Here is a 26,892-nt window from a genome sequence, read left to right as displayed (position 1 = left end):
ACTGATAGCATAGAGAGACACATTGATGCCTCTCTTAAAACAGAGAGGGTCACAGTCATTGCTTGATCGTTTAAAGCAATATAGCCACCTAAAAATGAACATAAGACTCCCTTCACATTCATCTAATTTCCCTGAAGTCTAACTGTTCATGTTTTTAATATTCAGAAGAGGCATGGTTTATCAGCTGTTGGTGAGAACATGATCACTTGAGAGTTTGAAAACAAATTGAAGAACTGGCTGCACGTGAAGTTTACCTATCAACTGTTAAATCTTGCACCATGAAGTTGATGCCAATGGGTGAAATGCAGTGATCCTTAGGTATGGCCACCTTTACTGATACTGGACACCACTGCTGTCTAAACCACCATCGCATATTGTGTCCATGACAATGTGCATGCAACTGCCTTGGATTTCAGAGTACAGAGTAAAATCTTTGGAGTGGAAGTGCATTGAGTATCCTTCACTTATCAGTGGACGTTGGTGCTCAATATAAGGATACAAATAGCTGGATAAAATCAGGCTGCTGGAGCATCACAGAACCCATAATTGTCAATCAAAGTGGAAGGCCTGCTTTGCCTAATGGCTGCTGCACTATCCAGGAGGCTGTCACTAAACTAATTATCTCCTTTCTGAGAGATAAAATTTGGAAAACACATCTTCTATCACTTGTCTAAATGAAAACCCCAAAACAAAACTAGCGTGACCAAACAAGCTTATTATTCAAGTGGCAATTTTTTTTTTTGGGCTAATGATCTCAAAACCATCACAAAGTTCAAGATTGATTATGGTAAGGGTAATGGCAATATCAGATATCTCGAGATCTTCCATAACGGAGAACAGCGCAGGCTCATTTTCACAGTTTGTCCAAAATCCCCACAGAATTCATCAATTTAATACCAATGTCACACTGATCTTAAAACTGCTTGACAACTACACATTAGAAGAACTTAGTGGATACTCACAGAAAGCAATCAATGTTTACAATTGTCAAGGAATGAGTGCCATAATGGCTTGGTAGAATTCAGTAAAACAATTGCTTATGCTTACTTTATGAACTGTATCTAAGTAGAATGAACTGTTAATAACAGACAGTAACAAACTGGGGAAAATACATGCTAGTGAACTTATATTATGGAGTGAACAAACTAGGCTGCTTCAGTCGGCAGGCAGCCTCTGCCTTGATGAAAATGTCCCACTCCTGCTGGCAGCAGTATGTTCATGCTGGTGGTGGGCCTTGCTTTTATGCCCCCCAATTGGGCTTGTGGGCGTTGCCTGAGGCAAGGGATCTGGCGGGTAAGGTCGAGACCCAGGCATGGAAGGAGGCATGGAAGGAGGCAGGGGTGAGGTGCGGGGTGCCTGTTCATGAATGGAAACTTAGGGACTTCCATGATCTGGCTGAGTTGTACAGGATCCCACTTTTTTCACATACAACATACTAGTGCATATTATCAGCAAGGGCTGGGGTGGCACACCCCCTCTGCACTGTTGGGATAGTGACCCACAGAATGGGCAGGAGGGCTGTGATGACAATGTATATCCTTCTGTGTGAGCAGTCACACAACCTGACATCCAGACACAAGGCAAATTGGGAAGCTTACCTTGCTACAGCGTTTACGACCGAGCAGTGGAGTACCATTGTGGCCCAGGTTCAGGGGATGTCCTGGAATGCGCGCTTCCACTTCACACAATTTAATTATGTGCATGAAACATACCTCACCCCACACCAAATATGCCGCGTGTTCAGGGGACGCTTACAGACTTTCCAAGGTGTGGGAATACAGATGGGGAGTTCTACCACATGGTGTGGCATTGCTCCTAGCAGCAGCCAGTGCGGGCTCAAGTTATGTCTATCACCTCTGAGATAGTGGGCCACCGGGTCTCGTGTACTCCTGAGCTCTGCCTACTGGGGTTCAAGGTTCATTCCAAAGCCGTTTGGAATGGAGATTTCTGGACCCGGCGCTCATATTATCTAAGAAGCAAATTGCCATGGCCTGGAAGTTGTCAACTCACCCGGCAGTTGCCGTGTGGATTAGAGATTTTTTTTAAATGGGCCAGGTTGCAGGCAGACACGTTACCGTTGCTTAGGCTGCGGGGTGGCCGTGAGCCAATCAGCCTAATGTGGGATGCGTATGTCTCCAGACCATCTTAAATTGCAAGACAAACTCTATTCCTTTTTGACTCAAATGCATTCTATTGCCAATCGGGGTGGAACGAGTGCTGTTATGCTGCCTGCACTGGGGGGATTATAGTGTACTGGTGTTTACATCAGACCAGTATATTTGCATTTTACCTCTGCTTGATAGCACAATTGTATTACTGTGTAAAATGTAATATAAATATTTCAGACAAAACATATTCAGTGAACAAGAGTTAAAGGACAAACAAAGCTGCAAGACAACTGTTGGGTAGAGATCAGTTGAAATTGCTGCTCTTTCTATGGCCAGTGGGAACATTGAAGATGCCGCAGGTGCACTGATAAGAATAGCGTCTTGTACTTTGGTGTCGTAGAGTCCATCGTACCCTAACTGTAAATGTAGCACAATTTTATACCACTAGAAGCTGAAGAAAGGCTTTGCCAAATAGCAGCCTTATCTGAACACTAAATGAACTAAGGTGCAGTGTAAAATAAGATTGAACTGTCAAGTCATATCTGAAGTTATCTAGTTCTAAATTGACAACTGATCTTTATGTTCAGGTAATAACTCTATGAAAGTAAAATTCAGTCGTTCTGAAGGAATGATCTGTCTGACTTTACATAAACATCTGATTGCCTGGATGTTTGCACAATCATTTCCAAATTTCTGGTTTGTGATTGTTACCTGCAAACCTAGTGGCCCATTCTGTAATCCCTCTGTCCTCCTGCACACTCCATTGAGATACCTGCACCAGGACTTGATTAATCAAGTAGCAGCCATTCATTTGATATGTCATTTATTTCTTCAACATGCATGGATTTTGCCGTGTATCTGTTTTCCCAAAACACAACGGGGCTCATTTATGAGCCCCTGCATCACTTTTGCGCCACCAGTGCGTCACTTTTTGTGACGCACCAGTGGCGTAAAACATGGGCCATGTTGCACCATATTTACGAAGTGACGCATCTAGGTAGATGCGTCACTTCGTAAACCCCTGCGCTACATTATACCTGCGCCAGGTATAATGTATGCAGGGTGGGCGTACCCACGCAAGATAGGGTCATAGGAGTGGCGCAGCGAAATCTATGAGATTTCCCTGCTCCACTTCTAGGACACCAATGCGTCAAAACCTTACGCCTGCCTCATGGCAGGCGTAAGGGTGACGCAGGCCCTTTCATTGCGGGAGTTGCGCCAGGCTTCCGACACAACTCCAGCAATGTGCCACTTTTTGCGCTGAGAGATACGTCAGTTATACTGACATATCTGTCCTTCCTTGCGACATGATGCGTCATATTATAAATATGACGCATCATTGGTGTCGCAAGGAGGGCGCACTGACAACGGACGCATCGCTGCTTTCACGCAGCGATGCGTCACTTCTCATAAATGAGGCCGACAGTTTGCTTTTGTACTTAAAAAATAAATTGGAAACTACAATTTCTGTAGCCTCTCATGATTCCGCTCAATTAATGTAACTGAATGCTGAAAATAAGCTGTAAATGAAAATAATTGTTACCACAAAAAAAAAAGTCAAAGAAAACACCTTTTTGAGCAGGTTCCAAAGCACATTCACAAAGATTTGTAAAATACCAGAGTATGCATCAAATTATCATGGTAAATGTAACAGAAATTACATGGAACAACACCTACTGAGGAAGATTTAATTATCTATGTTGTATATTTGTGCTTACTTCATTATGGCTGCTTGGTGTCAGTAGTCCCTCCTTTGTGTTTCTATCTTCTCAATCTCCCATAGTACCTATGAGGGTTCTATCTGGTATGTGAAAGTTCCAGTCTTGGCAGTTGATGGTCTGGTCAGCTAGCAAAGTGTATTGCTCTGCTGTGCTATCTTAATAAATCTATCTTGTAACCTGAAGACGTGTCCTGCTGCCTACCTAACTTACTTGCAACATTTTGGCGACGATTTGGCTGGCCAGACCAAGGCAGAAGCACAGTGCAGCACGAGTAACACTTCGCACCAAGAACCCAAGACACCTTGTCATCCAACTGCGGCTGAAAGCAACTGGAAAAAGAAACTGGACACCTCTGTTATGCTAGAAAACTTAAAGAAACCTACTGCGTGAAAGAAGAAAAGGAATTGGAAACCTGTGAGACGCGGAAAAAAAAACCAGTTTGAAGTACCCCAACTGTGAGTGAAATAAAGGGGTGAAATCACCGTTTCCTGATTCCTCATCTGCTGCCACTAACCTGAACAAAAGAAGTGCTTGACCTAAGAAACGGGTGAGATCTAAGCGAAGTACTTTCAACGTTACTCGCCTCAGTTACCCCAAAAAGGAGTGAATCATAAGCAGAAACGGATAAAGAAAAAGAAGAAACCTGTATCAAGTTCTTCTACCGTCAGTCAGTTGCGGAGAGAAATTCCTGTTTTGCCTGTGAGTATTGATCCTTTGATTTCTCCCTGTACGTTTGACTGCCTGCTACTGCGAGGGAATTTCTAGTGTCTATGCTCCGAGCCACACTTCCCCAAGGCATATCTCGTTATGATGACGTATTAGAATCTCCGTGGGTATCAGCGGAGAACCAGCACATTCCATCTTGACATCAGGTGTCCACCGTCACAGTAAAGTAATTCTTTTGTTTTTACATCTTGTAGAAATCTGTCCGTGTTGCCAGGTTGGGCACGTCATCGCGCAACGTCTCACAACGTGAAACAGCCATATTGTTTATTTGTTCCCATGGTTACTGGAACACATCGTAACGCCGCCCCGGCTCGAAGATTAATTCACCCTGTGCGCCGTATAGAGCTGTGTACTAGCGGCATAGTGGTGGTAGCTGAGAGGATTGTGCTAACACACCACGGGCTTATACAAGCACCAACCTTCCCTGATTGCTATCTCCAGATAATGAATGGACACACTCACGCTGCGATGAGGTGAGAGTAGGGTAAGCATTGTCACACAGTTTCCTCACACGCTGTTGTGCCGGTCCATGATCTCGTGGCTGTAAAGCAGGCACGTTTTTGTAACACCTTTGTGGGAGACAGTAGTTGGAATGAACACTTTTAATCGGATGTGGGTTACATTTCACTCGTAAGTTGATATCTCACAGTAACAGTGTTAAATCTGTGACAACAGTGCCACCTTGTGGACTTTTCAAGTATTTATTTGTGGCTCATTTTCATAAAATAAAGCATTGGATGGTCACAATTTGGATCTCTTTTGAAAACCAGAACAAAACTATAGCATTTAGGGTAAAAGTGAGAAGGTCCCAGAACAAGGACAGAGAGTCTAGCACCAGGAAAGTTAAGAACCGGAACAGTGATGGTTTTGATGGTGATGTTCAATAGCACATATATAGTAAAGTCACAGAAGAAGCGCAAAAAGGAGTATCTTATTGATTCTGTATCGCAAATTAAATCGGAAAAGCTTGTTAAGCAGCCACCATCAACTTCTGGAGAGAGTAATTCATTTCATTCCAGCGTTGACAGAGAGCAGCTCAAAAGCAAGTGAGGCAGATATAAAAACAAAAATCTGGCTTAAAGTCATAAGAAGAGATGCCACCGTTCAAAAGTATTGAAAGACTGTAGATTTCAAGAGATGAAATGTAAATGGGAAATTTGGAACATGGCAATTACTATTTCAATATTGACCTGGGGAAAACTATTGTGACTCAAACCCCAATCCAGGGAAAACTAAGGACTGAGGGAGTGAGCCTTGGACCAGGACCGGGAGAGGACAAAGCTAGTCCCAGGACCGGCAGAACCAGGAACCAGTAGAGGACAAAGCTAGTCCCAGGACCGGCAGAACCAGGAACCAGGAGAGGACAAAGCTAGTCCCAGGACTGGCAGAACCAGAAACCGGGAGAGGACAAAGGATGTCACAGGACCGGAAGGGGACAAAGGTCCCAGAAGAAAGAAAAAAAAAACGAGAGAACAAAGGTTCCAACCTATCTATAGGTGGACAACGGATGTCCCAGAATCTGCACCGGGATAGGAAAAAAAATGTGTCCAGGACCGGGAGAGTTCACGACCGAGATTCGTGACGACAAGAGTTCCAGTACCACGACAGAAAATCGTGACAAGGGGTTTCTTTGAATCGGGACAAACGTTCCCTCGACTATAACCAGGTCTTATAGCCCACAGTACTGAGACAGTTTGTCAACAAAGAAATTAAATTTAAAGGTAACTTAGAGGCCTGAACCACATCTAGAGGCCCATAACCCAAGAAAAAGAACCAGAACCGAGACAACTGGTCCTGAACTTCATCTTGGACTGTAAGAGAACTGGCTCAAATTTTTCTTAGAGAACATCCTTCCAGAACGTTTTGAGCATTGGAGGCACTTGTTGAACTCTTCTATCTTCAACTATGAGCGGTAAGCCGCGGCGGACAAAGACTGATCGGAGAAAGTAAACTGTCTCTTCCCGTTTTTGCTGGCCACAATGACGGATTGTAGAGAGTAGACTGTCTCTTGTTGTTTTTCGTCAATCGAAGGGGAGAAGGTGGTCATCATGATCCTCATCATGATCCTCATTGTTAGAACCGGCGGTCTCTAGTTGGCAGAGGTATACACTTCTGACAAATAGGGACCAACCAACTCTAGTCAGGGCAAGGGGATTACACACTCAGATAACCCCTGCTACCCCCTTGGTAGCTTGGCAGAGCAGACAGGCTTATCTCAGAGGCAGTGTGTTAAGCATTTATGACCACATACAGTAATAAAGTGAATACACTACAGATGGACACGACACCGAAGTTATTATAAAAATAGGATCTTTATATAAGGTTTAGCACAAGACCAAATAACGACAAAAATATACCACAGTCGTAATAAATACTCTTTGGAAGGAAAAATAATAGTTCAAGTAAGGTTTCTTCTTGGCAAATAGTTCTTTAGCAAAGTATTCTTCTGAGCACAGTTCTTTGGCAACAATGTAACCCCCACAGGAGTCACACGACGTCGAGTCTACAAGATTCCCAAGGTTCGGCGTCGACCGCGAGGAGCGCTACGTCGAGCCTGGAGTTGCAATAGACCCCACAAGTACAGTACCTTGAGAAACGAAGGAAACGATGATCCACGGCGTCGAGATGTCGGCGTCGAGGTCGGCGTCGATCGTGCCTCGGAGTCGGGTCAATCCGCAGTGGTGTCGAGGGATGTCGGGCCGGAGCAGCGCTCACGGCGTCGAGAAGGGCGTCGAGTCGATGCGATCAGCAGCGGCGTCGGGACGGGGTCGCTTGGAGGTAGAGCCGATACTCACTCCTCACTGGCGTCGATACCGGCGTCGAGACGGGGTCACTTGGAGCCGGGGCCGATACCCACTGCTCACTGGCGTTGCTGCTGGCGTCGAGACTGCAGATTTTCCCTTGTGTACTGGAAACAACACTTTCCAGCAATTCAGCAATTCAGTAGATGGTGAAGTCCTTTGGCCCTGTGACTTCAACAGGAGACTGGCACTCTTCCAGTCCTTGGAGATTTTCTAGCAAGTGTTCAGAGAGTACACACCAAGTTCCTCTCTCCTTGTTCCTTGGCAAAAATAAAGAAGCAGCTTTCAGGTTCCTCCACAGCAAAACAGCACTCTGGCAGAAAGGGGAGGCAAGTCCTTAGATCAGCAGGCTTCTTGTCCTTGGTACAGGTTTCCTTGTCAGAAGTGATCTGAGTTCTTGGTTCAGGGGTCCTTCTCTTATACCCCTTTTTCCCTTTGTTCCCTTTGTCCAAGCAGGGCGATTCCCACCATCTCAGGTTTGTTGTGGGTGTTGCCAGGCAGAGGCACCTGGCCTATTCACTGGGCAGGGCAGAGTCCTCAGCCGCCCAGCAGGAGGCGGAGCCAGTATTGTCACTGGTAGGAGCAGGGCTATCAGTCGCCCAGCAGGAGGCGGGGCCAGTATTGTGTCAGGCAGGGCAGGCTACTCTTCCCTCACTCTACGTGTAAACGCCCCATTCACCCCACACTGACTCACTCAGACCTCTGGAGCCACCCAGCCCCTGACACACACACCAAACCAGCAGAGACCGGTAGATAGTTGGACAAGAAAATAGCCACTTTCTAAAAGTGCTATTTTCAAACATAGAATTTAAAAACCATCCATCCTAAAGGGTGAGTTATTAAATTCTGAGTTCAGGGATACTAAACTCGACTTGCTACCATGCTCCCTGAGTCAGATAGATTATAATGGAGTTAATAATCCGTCTGCCCAGTCTGGCCTATTGGAGGCAGGTAGCCCTTCAATAGTGAAAAACGAAAATGGCTGTAATTCACTATTAGGTCATGCCACACACATCAGGGCATGACCTACCTTTTACCAACAATGCACCCTGCCCTAGGGCCTACCATAGAGGTGTCTGAAATGTGGCCAAGGGAAGGTTTAGAGACTGGTAAGTAGGTTTCCTTACCAAGTCGACATGGCAGTCAGGGACTGCACGCAGGCGCCGCGGTGGCAGGCCTGAGACACATTTTCCACGCTGCTTCTGTGGGTGGCACAACCAGTGCTGCAAGCCCACCAGCAGCAGTTAACTTACACGCCCTTGGCACGCGCAGTGCACTAGACTAGGGTCTGAACAGTAAGTCAACCAAGCCAATCATGGTAACACCAATCAACGTAACAATTTAGCATAGGGAGCACTTGCACTGCGGCACTGATCAGCAGTGGCACAGTGCCCAAAGCAATAATCCAGCAAAAACATCGTAAACAGAGGAGGCAAACAGAAAAAAATGGAGGAGAGACTCATGCCAATGATGCCAGGTCTAACACGTGTCCCCTCCAGCTGAAATGTGGGGAGAACTACCCTTCACCCAGGGAGTCCTCATCACTAAGGCGGAAAAATCTGGACAGACCATCAGCATTGGCGTGATCTGTACCAGGGCGGTGTTCCACCGTAAAGTCCATCCCCTGTAGGGAAATGGACCACCTCAACAGCTTTGGGTTCTCACCCCTCATCTGCATTAACCATCTGAGGGGCCTGTGGTCTGTCTGAACCCGGAAGTGAGTCCCAAACAGGTAGGGTCTTAGCTTCTTCAGCGCCCAGACCACAGCAAATGCCTCACGCTCTATCGCACTCCACCTTTGTTCCCTGGGAAGTAACCTCCGGCTGATGAAGGCTACAGGTAAGTCTCGGCCCTCCTCATTCATCTGTGCTAGAACAGCCCCCACACCATGCTCTGAAGCGTCCGTCTGGACAATGAATTCTTTTGAAAAGTCGGGTGCCTGGAGGACCGGTGCTGTACACATTGCAGTTTTCAGGGTGTCAAAGGCTTTCTGACAGGCGTCAGTCCAGATCACAAGTCTCGGCTGCTTCCTGGAAGTCAGCGAGGTCAAGGGGTGCACAATGTTGCCATACCCCTTGACGAACCTCCTGTAGTAACCCGTGAGACCCAAGAAGGCTCTCACCTGAGTCTGGGTTTTGGGCGGTTCCCAAGCCAGGATGGTATCTATCTTGGGTTGCAGGGGGGCCACCTTGCCGCTCCCTACTTGGTGCCCCAAGTACACCACTGAACCCTGCCCAATCTGGCACTTACTGGCCTTGATTGTGAGGCCTGCTCTGCGCAGGGCCAACAACACTTCCTGGAGGTGGCGCAAGTGTTCCTCCCAGCTGGCGCTGAACACTGCTATATCGTCCAGGTAGGCGGCGCTGAAATCTTCCAGTCCGGCCAATACCTGGTTAACCAACCTCTGGAATGTGGCAGGGGCATTCTTCATCCCAAAGGGCATCACCCGGAACTGGTAGTGCCCATCTGGTGTGGAGAATGCAGACCTCTCTTTTGCCCCATCAGTCAAGGCGATCTGCCAGTACCCAGACGTTAGATCAAACGTACTAAGGTACCGGGCAGCCCCCAACCGATCGATGAGCTCATCAGCTCTGGGGATGGGGTGCGCGTCAGTCTTGGTGACCGAATTGAGTCCTCGGTAATCCACACAGAACCGAAGTTCTGGTGAAGCACCAGGCGCTGCAGCCTTTGGGACCAAGACCACTGGGCTGGCCCAAGGACTGCTAGAGGACTCAACCACCCCTAAGGCAAACATCTTGGAGACCTCCTCCTTGATGTATGCTCTGACCTTGTCAGTCACCCTGTAGGCCTTGTGCCTCACAGGAGTGCTGTCCCCAGTGTCCACATCATGGACACACCACTGAGTGACACCAGGGATCAAGGAGAACAGATCAGGGAATTGTACCAACAGATGGCGACAATCTTGCTGCTGCTCAGGGGTCAGTGTGTCAGAGAGGACAACACCATCCACTGACCCATCTTTTTCTTTTGCACACAGGAGGTCAGGAAGAGGCTCACTCTCCTCCTCCATCCCAGCATCTGTGGCAAGGAGCATGCCCACTTCGGACCTTTCTAAGTGGGGCTTTAACCGGTTGACATGCAGGACCCTTAAGGGGTTCCTGGGAGATTTCAAGTCCACCAAGTAGGTGACATCGCTCTTCTTCTCCACAACCTCAAACGGTCCAGTCCACCTGTCCTTGAGCGCACAAGGTTCCACAGGGGCCATGACCCAAACTTTCTGACCAGGTTGAAGCTCAACCAGAGTGGCATTCTGATCGTACCACCGCTTCATCTCTTCCTGGCTGGCCTCCAGATTTGCCTGAGCAAGATCTCTGAAGCGCCGAGTCTGGTTCCTAAAGGCCAGCATGTAACTATATACATCCTGGGGAGGTTTCCTGGGAGATTGCTCCCAGCCTTCTTTGACCAGACTCAAAGGTCCTCTTACCGGGTGACCATACAAAAGCTCAAAGGGGCTGAACCCTAGAGACTTCTGTGGCACCTCACGGTAAGCAAACAGCAGGCATGGCAAGAGGACGTCCCATTTACGCCTCATTGGTTCTTCAAGACCCATGATCATGCCTTTTAGGGTCCGGTTGAATCTCTCAACCAGCCCATTACCTTGAGGGTGGTAAGGAGTGGTAAACTTGTAGGTTACCCCACACTCCTTCCACAGAGACTTCATATAATTCGAAATGAAGTTGGTGCCTCGGTCTGACACCACCTCTCTGGGGAACCCCATGCGGGAGAAAACACCCATCAGTGCCCGTCCCACCACGGGGGCCGTCACTGTTCGGAGAGGGATGGCTTCCGGGTACCGGGTGGCATGGTCCACCAAGACCAGGATAAACCTGTTGCCCATGGCTGTCTTGGGGTCCAGTGGCCCCACAATGTCAATTCCCACTCGCTCAAAGGGGGTACTGACGACGGGAAAAGGTTGGAGGGGAGCCTTCTGCTTCCGCCCACTTTTCCCACTTGCCTGGCAAGTTTGACATGTCCTACAATGGATATCTGAATCCCTTCTCATCTGAGGCCAATAAAAATGGGTGACAAGCCTGTCATAGGTCTTGTCCTGCCCCAGATGTCCAGCTAACGGAACGTCATGAGCCAACCCCAGTAGGAAGGCTCTGAAGCGCTGGGGTACCACCAGCACACGGGCTGACCCAGGTTCAGCAGCCTTAGGCTCGCTATACAGGAGGTCGTTCTCCCAGTAGACCCAATGTGATCCTGACTGATCACCTGTCGTTTGGGCTGAGGCCTGCTGCCTCATACCCACAAGAGAAGGGCACACTTTCTGTTCAGCACAAAATTCCTCCCTGGAGGGACCACCATCCTGCTGCCAATGGGTCAGCTCGGGCAGGTCTCCCAGTTCGGCCACTTGTTCTCCTGTCGGTTCCAGGGCATCCCCCTCAGGGTCTGCTCCCTCCTGGACCGTGGGAACGATGGGGGACGGTTTCCCGCGCCCCCTGCCTCTTCTCTTCACGGTTGGGACCTGGGCCATACTTTCAGGCTCCGGGCCCCCATCAACACCCTTACTGACTGACATGGACCGGGTGGTCGCACACACCCACTCAGGCAGACCCAACATTTCCAGATGCGCTTTTCTCTCCACCTTAGCCCAAGGGGAGTCCTCCAAATCATTGCCCAAGAGACAATCAACAGGCATGGCGGGCCTCACAGCAACCTGAAGAGTACCTGAGACCCCCCCCCACTCAAAGGGAACTTGAGCTACCTCACACTGACTCTGTGAGTTGTCAGCAGCTACAACGGGGTAGAATGCATGAGGGACCACCTGCTCTCGGGACACCAAGTGACACTTGACAGCTGTCACACTCGCTCCGGTGTCTCTGAGAGCTTCCACCCTATGGCCATTAATGGTCACCCACTGCCTATATTTCTTAGTGTTACTAGGCAGAGGGGTTGGAGGGACCATTTCCACGTCTCCTAAAGAGACCAGGGACATTTCTGCGGGACCCCACCCACCGGGGGCACCCATCTCATCCCCTCCCAGGGCTACACTCGCTACCTGACGAGGGGGTGCACGCGGCGGTGCATTCGAATCCTTCATGGGACACTGGGGATCATAATAACGGTGTCCCACCTGCTTACAGGCATAGCAGGTCATGGGGCCCCTGTGAACAGGTTTACCTGTCGGGGCCTCTGGCTTCTTTACAGGGGGAGGCTGGGAACCCTTCCCTTGGTTCCCTTGGGGACTACTTTGGGGCCCTTTCTGAAACTCCCTCTGTTTACCCCTGTCCCCCCCACTCTTCTGCTGGGGACCCTGCCCACCTTTGGCTGAGTCTCCCACTGGACCCTTGTGGACCCTGGTACTGACCCAGCGGTCCGCCTCCTCAGCAAGTTTTCTAGGGTTAGATAGCTTGCTGTCAACAAGGTGCTGGCGTAGCTCTGGAAAACAGTTATTAGACAAGTGCTCCCAAGCAAACAAATCATAAAGAGCATCATAACTATCAACCTTGCTACCCTTTATCCAACCATCCATGGTTCTGCAGAAAAAAGACACATATTCAACCCACGTAGTACCAGGCAACTTCTTACATTCTCTAAAGGTTTGTCTGTACTTTTCTGGAGTTAAGCCATATCTCAGCATTAAAGCATCTTTCATATGAGTATAAGACATCCTATCCTCAGCAGGAAGGCTCAACAAGGTATCTCTCCCCTCGTTTGTAAAGCGGCTCCACAACCCCGTTCCCCAATCCTTCTCAGGGACCCGGTGGGCCAATAACGCTAACTCATATGCTTTAAACCATTGGCTAATATCTTCATTCTTACTGTAATCTTTGATCACATCTTTAGGAAAATAAAACCTACTTTCTGCAGGCACAGATGGAGTGCTGCCACCAGAGGGATTCAACTCTAAACTCTTAGTTTTAAGCTCCATCTCCCTCACCATCTTCTCACGTTCAAACGCTAATTTCTCTCTCTCAAAATCTAATCTTTTGCTCTCCATTTCAGCTTCTCTCTTGCTTCTCGCATTCTCTAATTCCAACTGCCCTCCTAATTTAAGTTTTGCCATTTCTAACTTGTACCCCCTCTCCTTCTCCCTGTCTTCTAATTCTTCGGGGGAAAGGCTCCTAGAGGACGCACTACTGCCTGGAGATGACACTGGCCCACCTGTGGGCTCTTCCTCTTCTTCTTCCTCTTCCGGTACCACCACCGGATCAGAGGGATTTCTGGCCTCTAACCAGGCCTTCAGCGCTTTGAGGAAGCCCTCTTTCTTTGAGACACCTGTGGTAGGAACTTTAAACTGCTTGCAAAATCCTTTTAGATCTTTTAGCGTGTAGGAATCTATCTTCTCCTTATCAAATTCCCCCACAACATTCTCCACAGGTGTAGCAGCTCCGGCATTCTCCATGGTCAAAACTGGCAGTGTTTAAGAAAATAAGCTCCAGGAAAGCGGAGAACAAAAATAGGATATCCTTCCAAAACAGATTGTGGCTGCGTTATGGTCTGCTTTCACTATGTAGCGTACACTAATCACTGCACATGAGTCATAAATGCAAAGTTCAAATCCTCACCGCTGACCACCAATGTTAGAACCGGCGGTCTCTAGTTGGCAGAGGTATACACTTCTGACAAATAGGGACCAACCAACTCTAGTCAGGGCAAGGGGATTACACACTCAGATAACCCCTGCTACCCCCTTGGTAGCTTGGCAGAGCAGACAGGCTTATCTCAGAGGCAGTGTGTTAAGCATTTATGACCACATACAGTAATAAAGTGAATACACTACAGATGGACACGACACCGAAGTTATTATAAAAATAGGATCTTTATATAAGGTTTAGCACAAGACCAAATAACGACAAAAATATACCACAGTCGTAATAAATACTCTTTGGAAGGAAAAATAATAGTTCAAGTAAGGTTTCTTCTTGGCAAATAGTTCTTTAGCAAAGTATTCTTCTGAGCACAGTTCTTTGGCAACAATGTAACCCCCACAGGAGTCACACGACGTCGAGTCTACAAGATTCCCAAGGTTCGGCGTCGACCGCGAGGAGCGCTACGTCGAGCCTGGAGTTGCAATAGACCCCACAAGTACAGTACCTTGAGAAACGAAGGAAACGATGATCCACGGCGTCGAGATGTCGGCGTCGAGGTCGGCGTCGATCGTGCCTCGGAGTCGGGTCAATCCGCAGTGGTGTCGAGGGATGTCGGGCCGGAGCAGCGCTCACGGCGTCGAGAAGGGCGTCGAGTCGATGCGATCAGCAGCGGCGTCGGGACGGGGTCGCTTGGAGGTAGAGCCGATACTCACTCCTCACTGGCGTCGATACCGGCGTCGAGACGGGGTCACTTGGAGCCGGGGCCGATACCCACTGCTCACTGGCGTTGCTGCTGGCGTCGAGACTGCAGATTTTCCCTTGTGTACTGGAAACAACACTTTCCAGCAATTCAGCAATTCAGTAGATGGTGAAGTCCTTTGGCCCTGTGACTTCAACAGGAGACTGGCACTCTTCCAGTCCTTGGAGATTTTCTAGCAAGTGTTCAGAGAGTACACACCAAGTTCCTCTCTCCTTGTTCCTTGGCAAAAATAAAGAAGCAGCTTTCAGGTTCCTCCACAGCAAAACAGCACTCTGGCAGAAAGGGGAGGCAAGTCCTTAGATCAGCAGGCTTCTTGTCCTTGGTACAGGTTTCCTTGTCAGAAGTGATCTGAGTTCTTGGTTCAGGGGTCCTTCTCTTATACCCCTTTTTCCCTTTGTTCCCTTTGTCCAAGCAGGGCGATTCCCACCATCTCAGGTTTGTTGTGGGTGTTGCCAGGCAGAGGCACCTGGCCTATTCACTGGGCAGGGCAGAGTCCTCAGCCGCCCAGCAGGAGGCGGAGCCAGTATTGTCACTGGTAGGAGCAGGGCTATCAGTCGCCCAGCAGGAGGCGGGGCCAGTATTGTGTCAGGCAGGGCAGGCTACTCTTCCCTCACTCTACGTGTAAACGCCCCATTCACCCCACACTGACTCACTCAGACCTCTGGAGCCACCCAGCCCCTGACACACACACCAAACCAGCAGAGACCGGTAGATAGTTGGACAAGAAAATAGCCACTTTCTAAAAGTGCTATTTTCAAACATAGAATTTAAAAACCATCCATCCTAAAGGGTGAGTTATTAAATTCTGAGTTCAGGGATACTAAACTCGACTTGCTACCATGCTCCCTGAGTCAGATAGATTATAATGGAGTTAATAATCCGTCTGCCCAGTCTGGCCTATTGGAGGCAGGTAGCCCTTCAATAGTGAAAAACGAAAATGGCTGTAATTCACTATTAGGTCATGCCACACACATCAGGGCATGACCTACCTTTTACCAACAATGCACCCTGCCCTAGGGCCTACCATAGAGGTGTCTGAAATGTGGCCAAGGGAAGGTTTAGAGACTGGTAAGTAGGTTTCCTTACCAAGTCGACATGGCAGTCAGGGACTGCACGCAGGCGCCGCGGTGGCAGGCCTGAGACACATTTTCCACGCTGCTTCTGTGGGTGGCACAACCAGTGCTGCAAGCCCACCAGCAGCAGTTAACTTACACGCCCTTGGCACGCGCAGTGCACTAGACTAGGGTCTGAACAGTAAGTCAACCAAGCCAATCATGGTAACACCAATCAACGTAACAATTTAGCATAGGGAGCACTTGCACTGCGGCACTGATCAGCAGTGGCACAGTGCCCAAAGCAATAATCCAGCAAAAACATCGTAAACAGAGGAGGCAAACAGAAAAAAATGGAGGAGAGACTCATGCCAATGATGCCAGGTCTAACACTCATCATATCCTGTTCCTTTGCCTTCGTGATCTGGAAGTCCAAAAGGTCGCTGACCTTCTACTTGTTTTATGTTTCCTTTCTGTTGTTTTCCATGCTTTAAGCTCTTATTGTGTGTTTGAGTCTTTTAGTTTGTTTTCTCTGTAAAGGAAGAAGATATGTTGTATATTTGTGCTTACTTCATTATGGCTACTTGGTGTCAGTAGTCCCTCCTTTGTGTTTCTATCTTCTCAATCTCCCATAGTACCTATGAGTGTTCTATCTGGTATGTGAAAGTTCCAGTCTTGGCAGTTGACGGTCTGGTCAGCTAGCGAAGTGTGTTGCTCTGCTGTGCTATCTTAATAAATCTATCTTGTAACCTGAAGCCATGTCCTGCTGCCTACCTAACTTACTTGCAACAATCTCTCATAACACTGTTCAACAGAAGTAGACCTAACATGGCTTGACAGAATGAATAAGCACAAACATGCCACACCAAAGATGGGTTTGTTTTATACAGCATGTACAGTAAGACAAATATTGTATGTTGTTTCTCTCACTTAAACAAAAAAGGCTAAGTACCTTGAAAAGGCTAATTTTGTTTCATACTTCACTGGAATGGTGATGTTCCTCCTATTGTCAAATAGGGTTTCTTGTGGTTCTTCACTGTCGCTAAATAAATGAGAAAGACATTATTAAAGTAACTACATCCCATTATGCAAAGTTGCTAAAATACTTTCATTAGACAGTATTTAATTCTGTTTTTTTATATTTTTAGAACATTATGTTTTGACCAGGACCCACTTGAGAACCTTTCAACAATAGATTGAAAGCTTTAATATTTAGTTACTATTAAATAAATAATGCACACAGGTGGCGTGGCCAAGATGCTGCCGTGGTTGAACACAGCTCCTCATTGGGCCCAGTGTTTCACATCCTGTGTCTATCCAGCATTTTGGACCTCCCAGAGTGGCTCTGGCTTGCCCTGTGTGCTGGGGGCTCCATAAGGTAAATCAACAATGCTGCAGTGAGGGCTTGAGACCTCCAGAGACCACTGCCAAAGACCGCACTGCGGGAGAGCACGACAGCTGCGGGCCCCGATATCCACTGAGGGGCCACGCGCTTGTCGTCACTTGCGGCAGCCTGGGTCAGACGTCCGGGGGCCTGTAGCTACATTCTTCTGGGGCTCCCGCCCCTGGCTGCCACCTTGGGAGAACTGCTGTGATGGCCGCTGGCTGGAGGCCCACGGGAAAGACGGCCTCTGGGGTGCCTGCAGGCTCTGATGCTGCCTCAATCCCCTGGCAGATGGATCCTTTGGGTGACTGGGCTGAGCTGTTGGCCCAGGAAACAGAGGTGAGGCGAAAATTGCAGCCGAGGGGCAAACGGGCTGCTAACGCAATGCACAGGCCTTCCCTATTGCTACGTGGTGCAGAGGGGCGTGGCCTCCCTGTCCCGATGTTGACCTAACGCGGGGCTGCTGTGGCCATGATCAGCAGTAGGGGGCCCCCTAGGAGCTGAAGGGGGCTCCTGAAGAGGTCACCTGTGTGCTGTGGGGAGCCTGCAGACCCCCCCATTGGAAGTAGAGACCTCAGATGTTCACAGCCGGGTGGAGGGTTTGGCGGTGAGATCAGGGACTGCTTTGTGGCCTGTGCTGGGGTCTGCGGCTTAGAGCTATCTGCACTGCCTGGGAGGCTCACCTGTGGCAGTGGGAGTACACGATTGGCACCTCTGCAAGATGGGGCCCCCTCAGGAGTGACGTGACTGTGCTGAACAGGTGTGCTGGTGCTGCAGTGAATACAGGAGGCACACTCTGTTGGACTCCAGACCACAGCGCAACGTAAGCTGGACAAAAATTGTTCTCCGCATCTCGCCCTAGCTCTGGGGATAGGGATACCCTGAGAATCAAGTTTTGGTGCTGCCTACTTTGTGAGGCTCCCTAGACTGTTGAGGATGTCACCCTAAGAAACATGGATGCATGCCCTACCGCATGTGATGGGTTCTGAATGACCTGCATGGTTCCTCCTAAGGCTGCCGGGCCTCCTTCTCAGAAGTCAATTATGCTCACACCAACCCGCGCAGATCTGAACAAACATTTGGAAAACACACTGGAGAAACATACCATCATGTTAAATTCTGCAGGTGATCCAGGACTCCAAGATGGTGATGGAAGCCCAATTGGGAGCCATACAGGTTGAGACTGGACTGATGCAGGCGGGCGGACCATGCCAAACTGGGGGGAGGGGTAGATGAGGTGGAATCTTCACTCGCCTCCCTTACACCTTCGATGCAGGATGTACAAGAACAGCTAAAAGCTCACCAGGCTAAATGTGGACTCTCATTGCAAGGACTGAGGATGCGGAGGAACGCTCTTGACGCAATAATAAATGCTTGTTTGGTTTTCCAGAAAGGGCCAAGGGCACAAATACTGAGCTGTTTCTCGAAGACTGGTTGATGAACATGGTCCTACCTAACAAAGTCCTGAAACTCTTTTCAATTGAGAGAGCTCACAGGGCTCCGGTCTGACCCCGGGTGCCAGGGGCCTCCCAACGCCCGATTATAGCACTATAACTTAATTTTCGAGACATGGACCTACTCCTACAGTTATTCAGAGCAAAAGGCCTTTGGACTTTCAAAGGAAGCAATAGTATCACAACATATCCGGATTACACCTCAGAGGTCCAAAGAAATGTAGCACCTTTGCTGCTGTTAAGGCTCAACTCATTACCCTGAATCTTCCATATGTCTTATTGTGTACGGCCCACCTGCGAGTGGTGGACGCTGGTACCACATACTCCTTCACATCACCAGAAAAAGCCTGGCAATGGCTTCCCACTAATGGGGTGACTTTTCAACCGGAGCCCCCTGAGGGCGATCAACTGTGCTGGTCCGAAAGCAAGTCCAAACGCTGATGCCAATGTCCGTGCTGGTTGCCGTGTTGCCCCTCTGAAGAACATGCTGTCTTGGAGTGGGTGAGGGTGAACATCTCTACCCACAGCACAAACAGATACTGAGCGCTTGCACCAGACACTGACCTAGACTCAGAGACTTGGACTCTTGGCTTAGGCGCCTCAGAGCTGGGATCGCTCCAGAGGGTTCTGCCTGACTCTCCTCCCCCCTGGATTCCTGAGGTGCCACAGGTGGTGAGTCACTGTTGTTCATGGTGGATGCGAGGTCTTTGGCTGCCTGCTCATGTATCTCTGGGGCCCCAGAAGTGACAATGAGATTAAATGAGAGATACTTTACCTGTGTGTGGAGTGTATGGCTGGGCCTGATTGGGGTAGCAGAAGCTGCGGCTCCGGGTGAAGGACGCTGCTTGGTCCTCACCCTGATAGATTATTCTGCATGAACATATTCTTGTTGAAGGTAAATAGCTCATATTGAGTGCATTGTTTGGGGTGTTGTGGCATAAAGCCAGAAGGCATTCAGGTCTGGGATAGGGGAGTTGTTCAACACATTTGTTTCACTGTTTTTCTTTCTTTCTTTACCCTTTGGCTGGTGGGGTGTGTGGCAGGGTGGTTAGGGCTGGTGTTGAGGGGTAGATGAGAAGTGAGGAAGATTTTGAAGATCTTGGGGAAGGATTTACAAAAAAGTAGCACAACGTAGTGCAGCCCCCACGAGGCTGCGCTGCGTTGCGTGACAGGGAGGGAGCAGGGGAGTGCCATATCTTTAAAGATATGGCTCTCTCCTCCCCTTTCCCTTGCTCCGGCGGTGATTTCAGCAGCTGTGCGCCATGCACACACCTTAGCGCAATAGCACTAGGGTGTGTGTATGAGTGTAGCATAGGTTTTGTAAAGGAAGTGTATCCTTCCTGTACAAAATACAACGCTAGACACGTTTGTATGTGTGCTGCACAGTGCAGCACGCATGCAAAGTCGGAAAAGGAAGGAGAAATTAAAGCATTTCTCCTTCCTTGCGCCTAGTTGAAAAGGGTGCAGTTTTCTCACGCTAAACTCAATCTACTGTTTTTACTAAATTGGGTTTAGCATGAGAAAGCTTGGGTGGTTGCATGGGAACGGCTATGCATCACCCTTGGCACGCCCCCGCTGCACAAAGTAATGCGAAGCAGCGCAATGGCTGCTTCGCTTTACTTTTACATTAATTCCAGCGCTAAACAAGTTTAGCTCTGGAAAGTTAATCTTGAAAAAAAGATTTTGCGCCGTTTTGCGTCACTTTTGCGACGCAAACACGGCGTAAAATGTTAGTAAATATCCCCCTCTGTTATTTTTTGTACAGCGCATTATCCCAAAAGTTTGGTAATTCTAAGCTCTGTGCCTAAACAGGGGAGATTTACTAAAAAGTGAAGCAACGCAGCACAGCCCCGCGAGGCTGCTCTGCATTGTGCGACAGGGAGGGAGCAGGAGAGCACCATATCTTCAGAGATATGCTTCTCTCCTCCCCTTTCCCTTGCGCCGGCGCTTATTACAGCTGCTGTGCGCCATGCACAGACCTTAGCACCGCAGCTAAGTGTGGGCGTGAGTCTAGCATAGGTTTTGTACATGGCTTGGGCCTGTAGGGCTGTGTCAGTGCACAGGTTGCACTAATCTCCGGACTCGAGACAAACCTAAGTGGGATGAGTGATAGGGGGCAGACTTGATGATCAAGTAGTGGACCATGGCCTTGGAACGGGTGAAACTCACCTCCCATAATGCCCATCTGAAATTTACACAATTCAACTACCTGCCTCAGATCTACCTTAGACCACACCATTCCCACAGAATGTTCCCTGGGGTGTCGCCAGCCTGTCCGCGCTGTGGACACATGGATGCTACATGTATGCACATGGTATGGGGATGTCCTCCGTTGTTCTGTGTGTGGACCCATGTGATGGAACAGGTGTTCATGATGATTAATGTGCAAATACCAAGTCCTGTGTCTTTTGGGGATAGCAAAGCATAGCAAGCACAATAAACAGTATCTGAAGCAGGTGGACCTGGCATTAGCCCTCTTTAAATGCTTAATTACTATGGCTTGGATGGCCCCACCCATGCTTAGATACTGGCTTTTGGTGACTCACAAATGGGCCATGACCCATGATTGCTGGCTGTGGGGGATAGGGAGGGGTGGTTAATCTGCCATGCTTTGGAACACTTATGTCCTCAAATTATTTGACAAACTATATGGGGCGGCAGGTGACAGGCTCGTGTGTACTGCCACTTGGAGATGGTTAAGGGGATATAGGTTCCGCCGGCCTCATCGTGCGTGTATGGGTGCTGGGTAGTGCTGAGGCCCATGCAGATCCTTAGAGGGGTCTGCATGAGGATGCACATTTGTTCCCCCGACACGTGATATTGTGTCGACACATGGTGTTGGCAAAGAGCTCCTAATAAGCCTCCTGTTGCCCCCCGACAAGCTGCCTAGAGCAGCATCAGCCTAAGGGTTTTGTTGGTTGTTAGTTTGTTCTTTTATAACAGGCATTTTGACTGCTTCTCTATATGGTTAGATGCACCATGTCAACTTGGGTTCTTATTCTAACTTTCTTACCTGCCACATTTCTCTGCTTTCATTGTATGACGTGCAAGCAACACACTGTCTTTAGATTAAAAGTGGGCGATGTTTGAGTGCTCACTCCCTGCCAATATCTATTGCTGCATTCTTTTCAATGTATGCTGTTTCGAGTATAAATGTCAATAAAGATATTTGAAAAAAAATAAAGAATGCACAAAACAGCACTAGCCAAGCTGTATAGGAAATCAGCCTTTGTCCTGCTCCAATACAAAAAGACCAGCCCAAACTGGCAAGTCCTCTCTGAACCGGAACAGAAGCAACCTTGATTAGCATGTGGCTCGTTTTATGGATTGGAATGCCGCCTGATAAGTTACCAGTGGCTAAGGATGATTCAAGCATTTCTTCCATCATTTGTTTATATTGTGCATTGTGATGCCTTAAGTGAGATGGGTATGCCCATATGTGGGTCCTGTGGTCACTGTACACTGGAACCAATCAGCACCTGGCTGAAGAGGCCCAAATAGGTTGAAACTAATTGGTTGCTTGTATTCTGGTCCAGAGGACCAGGCTTGGTGGTTTAGGCTGGGCAGTTCCTATTGAGGATGATTTGCAAATAACTAGGTATCCTTTAAGGAATCATTGAGAGCAAATAAATAGAACTGGGATACAGCAACAATTACCAGTGGCTGCGATTAATTCAAGCATCCTACACATCGCTTTTTTATATTCTTAATTGTGACCACCCAAATGTTGTGAGTATGCCAGATGTGGTTCAGAGCTCACGGTGCCACTGGAACCAAGCTGCATCTGACTAAGGATGCCCAAACAGGCCTAAATCGATCTTGGGCTTCTTATGTTCCAGTTCAGAGAGGACTGGTTTTGCAATTTGAGCTGGACTTTTCCTATTGGAGCAAGACCAAGGCTGATTTGCATATGGCTGGGTCTAATCTGAGGTGGCATGGTGGGCAAAAGAAACGGACTTGATGCAGCCATTCTTTATTACCAGTGTGTAAGAAATTGGATTGCTGGTTAACTGCGGTGTAATCCCTGTTCAAGCAGCAACCATACTCCTAGGGCAAAAACAAACCCTAATTTGACCTGTGCTTACCCCTTTGGTAGCTTGGCACAGAGCCATAAGACTTAACTCAGAGGCAATGTGTAAAGTATTTGTGCAACACTTCAAATAGTTAAACAGTAAAAACACACCAAAAAAGGAAAAGAGCCCACAACAGATTTAAAAATGAGAGTACTTTTTAATAAATAAAGTAAGACCAGAAAGACAAAAGTCCAAATAATAGAACCAGAGATATTGAATTTTAAAGTTTTTAGTGAAAATAGAGCCGAGAAGCACAAAACACGAATCGGTAAGATTTGGTTGCACCGGACCAGGTCACAAGTTCAGGGCTACCATGATGGAGAGCATGCCGGTTACGGGGACCATGTTAGGTCCGCTTAGCAGAGTACCTTAAATCCTGGTTGCGGCCTGTTGAGTGGATCCATGCCAAAGAGGTGCCACGCGGCCAGTGCTTCAGTTCTGAGATATGGTGAGGCTGTGGTGCAAGGTCCTGTTGCATCATCATCAGGATTCCGTCGACAGGGCTTGCGATGCGAAGTCCATCATGTGGGAGGTTATGCACATGAGGCAATGCATTGGTTCTGAGGAGCTGCAGTGCGGAGTCTGACATCGTCGTCGAGGCTGCCATCAGTGACAGGACTTGGGCTGCGGATACACTGCGCCGTTGGGGTGATGTCTCGGTTCCGAGGATTGTGATGGTCGATGCTGGTCATGCCGATGGGTCCGATCCATGCAGCACCAGCGAAGCGGCGGTTCTGCTTAAGGATGCACTGCTCAGCTGACTGGCAATCACTGAAGGCCCACTACCAAGGGTAACGGACTAGGATGTCACCATTTGGCAGGATGGACTCAAAGATGGCAAAATCCAGGGGCAAGCAGGTTGGAAGCCTGTTATGTCCCTGAGGCTTCAGACCAGGAGGCCAGCCAACTAGCCCTTGGAGTCTCTGTGGGTTTTGGATTCAGGAGATGCAGGTCCAGTCTTTCTGACTTAGGCAAGAGGGCAGCAGGCAGCAGGTCAGCACATCAAAGCAGGAGTCCAGCAGTGTGCAGTACAGCAGAGTTGTGGTCCTTCAGCAGCATAGTAGTCCTTCTTCCTGGCAGAGTATTCACAGGTCTATAAGAGTACTGAAGAGTTGGTGTCTGAGGTTCTTCTTGTATACCATGGTTCCTTTGTTCTCAATGTTAATGTTAATGATATTTATACAGCCCAGCGGTCACCCGGGGGTCTCCCGGCACTAGTTACATCTCCTTTAGGCAAAGGCGCGGGAAATAATTTATTGGGCAAAAAGCCAGATTTTTAAGCTTTTTCTAAAGGTCAACAGATCTGAGACATCTTTTAATTGGAACGGCATATCATTCCAGGCTTTAGCTGCACAGTAAGCAAAACTTCTGCCTCCCCACCGTTCATTTTTTATGTAGGGTACCGAGACCCACCTGGCCTCCAGTGACTGGAGTTGTCTCCTTGGTATGTACCAGTGGAGCTGCTATCTTAGGTATTCTGGACCCATACCGTGCAGAGCTTTAAAAACCAGGCAGAGGGCTTTGAAGCAAACTCAATGGTGGAGGAAGCTTCTAGACAGTGTCTTTGAAGTGCATAGAATTCCCTACCTCCTCTGCCCTGGCTCCAATCTAGCTGAGGTGGCAATGCAGAGTCATTAGGCCCTCTGTATAAAGACAGGACACAGTCTATTCAGGTGAAGTAAGGCTGTGTCCAGCTCCTCCCACCCATCCTGCCAGTTATGGCCTATCTAGGCACACCATACCACCCTATTGTGTGTGGCTATCTGGGAGGAATACACAAATGTCCACCTTCCAACGATACCTAGTTACGTGGCCAGAGACAGGCTGCAGGCACAAAATGGCTAAGGCAAGAAAATGCCAACTTTCGGAAAGTGTCATTTTAAGAATTGTAATTTAAAATCCGACTTCACTATAAGTTAGGATTTTAAATTAGGATTCCGGAGCCACTAAACATGAACCCGTTATCTCTTCCCATTTAGAAATTACGCACAAAACGTAATAAGGCAATCCCAATGTTATCTTATGGGAGAGATAGGTCCTTGAGAAGTGAAAAGTGAATTTAGGAGTATTTCACTACCAGTAAAACTGAAAAAAGTACATATCCAACTTTTTAAATGCACTGCACCCTGCCCTTAGGGCTGTCCAGGCCTACTCTAGGGGTCACTTATATTAAATTAAAAAAGAAGGTTTGGGCCTGGCAAAAGAGTTATTGTGTCAGGTGGAAATGGCAGCTTAAACTGAACACAGGCTCTGCAATTGCAGGCCTGAGGCATTTTTAAAGTGCTACTTAAGTGGGTGGGACAACCAGTGCTGCAGGCCCACAAGTAGTATTTAATTAACAGGCCCTCAGCAAATACAGTGCCACTTCATTAGGGATTTTAAAATAAATTAAATAAGCTGGTTTGGTATGAGCCAATGTTACCAGTTTTAGGTAAAGAGCACAAGCACTTTAGCACTGGTTAGTAGTGCACAGAGTCCTAAGGCTAACAAAAAAGAATTCAGAAAACTTATGAGGAGTGAAGGCATAAGGTTTGGAGATGACCCTGCAGAAAGGGCCAAGTCCAACACAGTGGCTCAGATTTACTCAAGCATTTCTTGATTGCGGGGTACCTCAGGGTTCTGCCCTGAGCCCAGCACTTTTCAAGATTTACCTGGCCCTTTTAGCTAGTGGAGGCGTGGGGCATAAGGATCATTTAATATATAGACGACACACAGTTAATGCTCTCGTTCCAAGAGAAGTAGGTGGGTACATTGACTGCATTCAAGAGATGCCTGAGGGCCGTAAATGAATTCATGTGAGCTGCCTTAAGTTAAACTCTGATAAAACAGAGATGTTTTTTTTTAATGGACCATCATCCAGACTCTTACAACAGTTGGCCCTCAGAGCTTGGCTCCCCTCCCTCTCCTGCAGCAGTGGTCAGAAACCTTGTGGCCAAATCTGACCACAGTCGATCATTTGAACCTCAGGTTAGAGCTATTTCAGCCAGCTGTTTTCTCACACTGAAATCAATTAGGAAGATGATCCATCTGATCCCAAAGGAGAGCCGTAAAGCTGTCATTCGTGCTTTGGTAACATCAAAACTTGACTACACGAACAGCTTATATCCAGGTTTAGCAGCCTATCTGCTCCATCGCTTGCAGATCATTCTGAATGCGATGGCCCGGCTGATTCGGCCCGGCTGATTCTGAAGTTAGCTGCTCACCCTTAGTCACAGCTTCTCTGAGCAGTTTTTATTGGTCGCCCATTGTTAACCGTATTAAATTTAAATCCCTAGCATTTGCCTTCAGAGCATGCAAGCATAAAGACCACGGCTATTTGAAAAGACTGCTTCCCTACCAGCAGTCTAATGGACAAACATTTCTATATTTGCCGAGGATTAGTAAGGTGAGAAGAGGCGGTTGCTTCATTTCCTACTTAAACACCAAACTTTGCAACTCTTTGCCTTCAACCCTCCGTATTGCGTCCTCTGAATTAGTCTTCCATAAACTTCCGAAACCATACCTGTTTGATAAATAATTACTCCGCTTTGGATTTGGATCAATCTGCAGTACATCGCAGGACCACTAGCGCTGGGACACCTTTTCGGAGGTAGCCATTCGCTTTACAAATCCTATTGTGTTGTATATTGTAATGTATTTCATCCACCACCATTTCATTGTGACAACCTAACAGCAACGTGCATGCCCAGACATGAAATGCGTGTTCAGAATGTCACTAGTTCAGAGAGGACAAGGTCTAGCAATTTGGGCTGGACTATTCCTACTGGAACAAGAACAAGCCTGACTTGCATATGCCTGGGTATAATCTGAGGTGGCATGGTGGACAAAAAAACAAAGGACTGGAACAGGCCTGAAGTAATTATCAGTGGGTGCGATTAAGTCAATCATTCCATCCATCACTTTTTTGTATACTCCACAGATGCAATAAACATCTTGTTTAGTGCGAAGACACACCGCTGGTGAATTTGAACTATACAAATAAAAATGTTAAACTACTTTGTATAACAGACTTTTATGGCGCGTCAGGCATATTCAATAGAACCGTGCAGGCCTCTCAGGTTATTAAACTATCACAGTTTTGTGATGTCTGTGCTCTTCCAACACGCTTTATTGCATTACTTAAGATATTTGGCTCTGTTACGGACATTTGCCAGCTATGTGTAAAACCTTGAAATGCAACAGCATATTTCAGACAACTCTTATGTTGATCAACATATTATTTTTTGCAACAATATTACAAGGACATTTTAGAAAGA

The 26,892-nt window shown here is 47.9% G+C and overlaps 1 protein-coding gene across 2 annotated transcripts in view; it reads right to left on the bottom strand.

The window, feature by feature from the left end:
• Positions 1-26,892, bottom strand: part of ITGA1 (integrin subunit alpha 1) — an 880,323-nt gene that overhangs the window by 99,465 nt on the left and 753,966 nt on the right. For both annotated transcript variants that reach the window (XM_085631246.1, XM_085631248.1), the window contains exon 23: positions 16,678-16,767. In XM_085631246.1, the coding sequence (XP_085487372.1) occupies positions 16,678-16,767 (90 nt within the window). The remainder of the gene's footprint in view (positions 1-16,677; positions 16,768-26,892) is intronic.

The sequence above is a fragment of the Triturus cristatus genome, chromosome 2_1 (assembly GCF_964204655.1).
Source record: "Triturus cristatus chromosome 2_1, aTriCri1.1, whole genome shotgun sequence".
Taxonomy (NCBI): Eukaryota; Metazoa; Chordata; class Amphibia; order Caudata; family Salamandridae; genus Triturus; species Triturus cristatus.
This window is presented reverse-complemented; position numbering and strand designations above follow the sequence as displayed.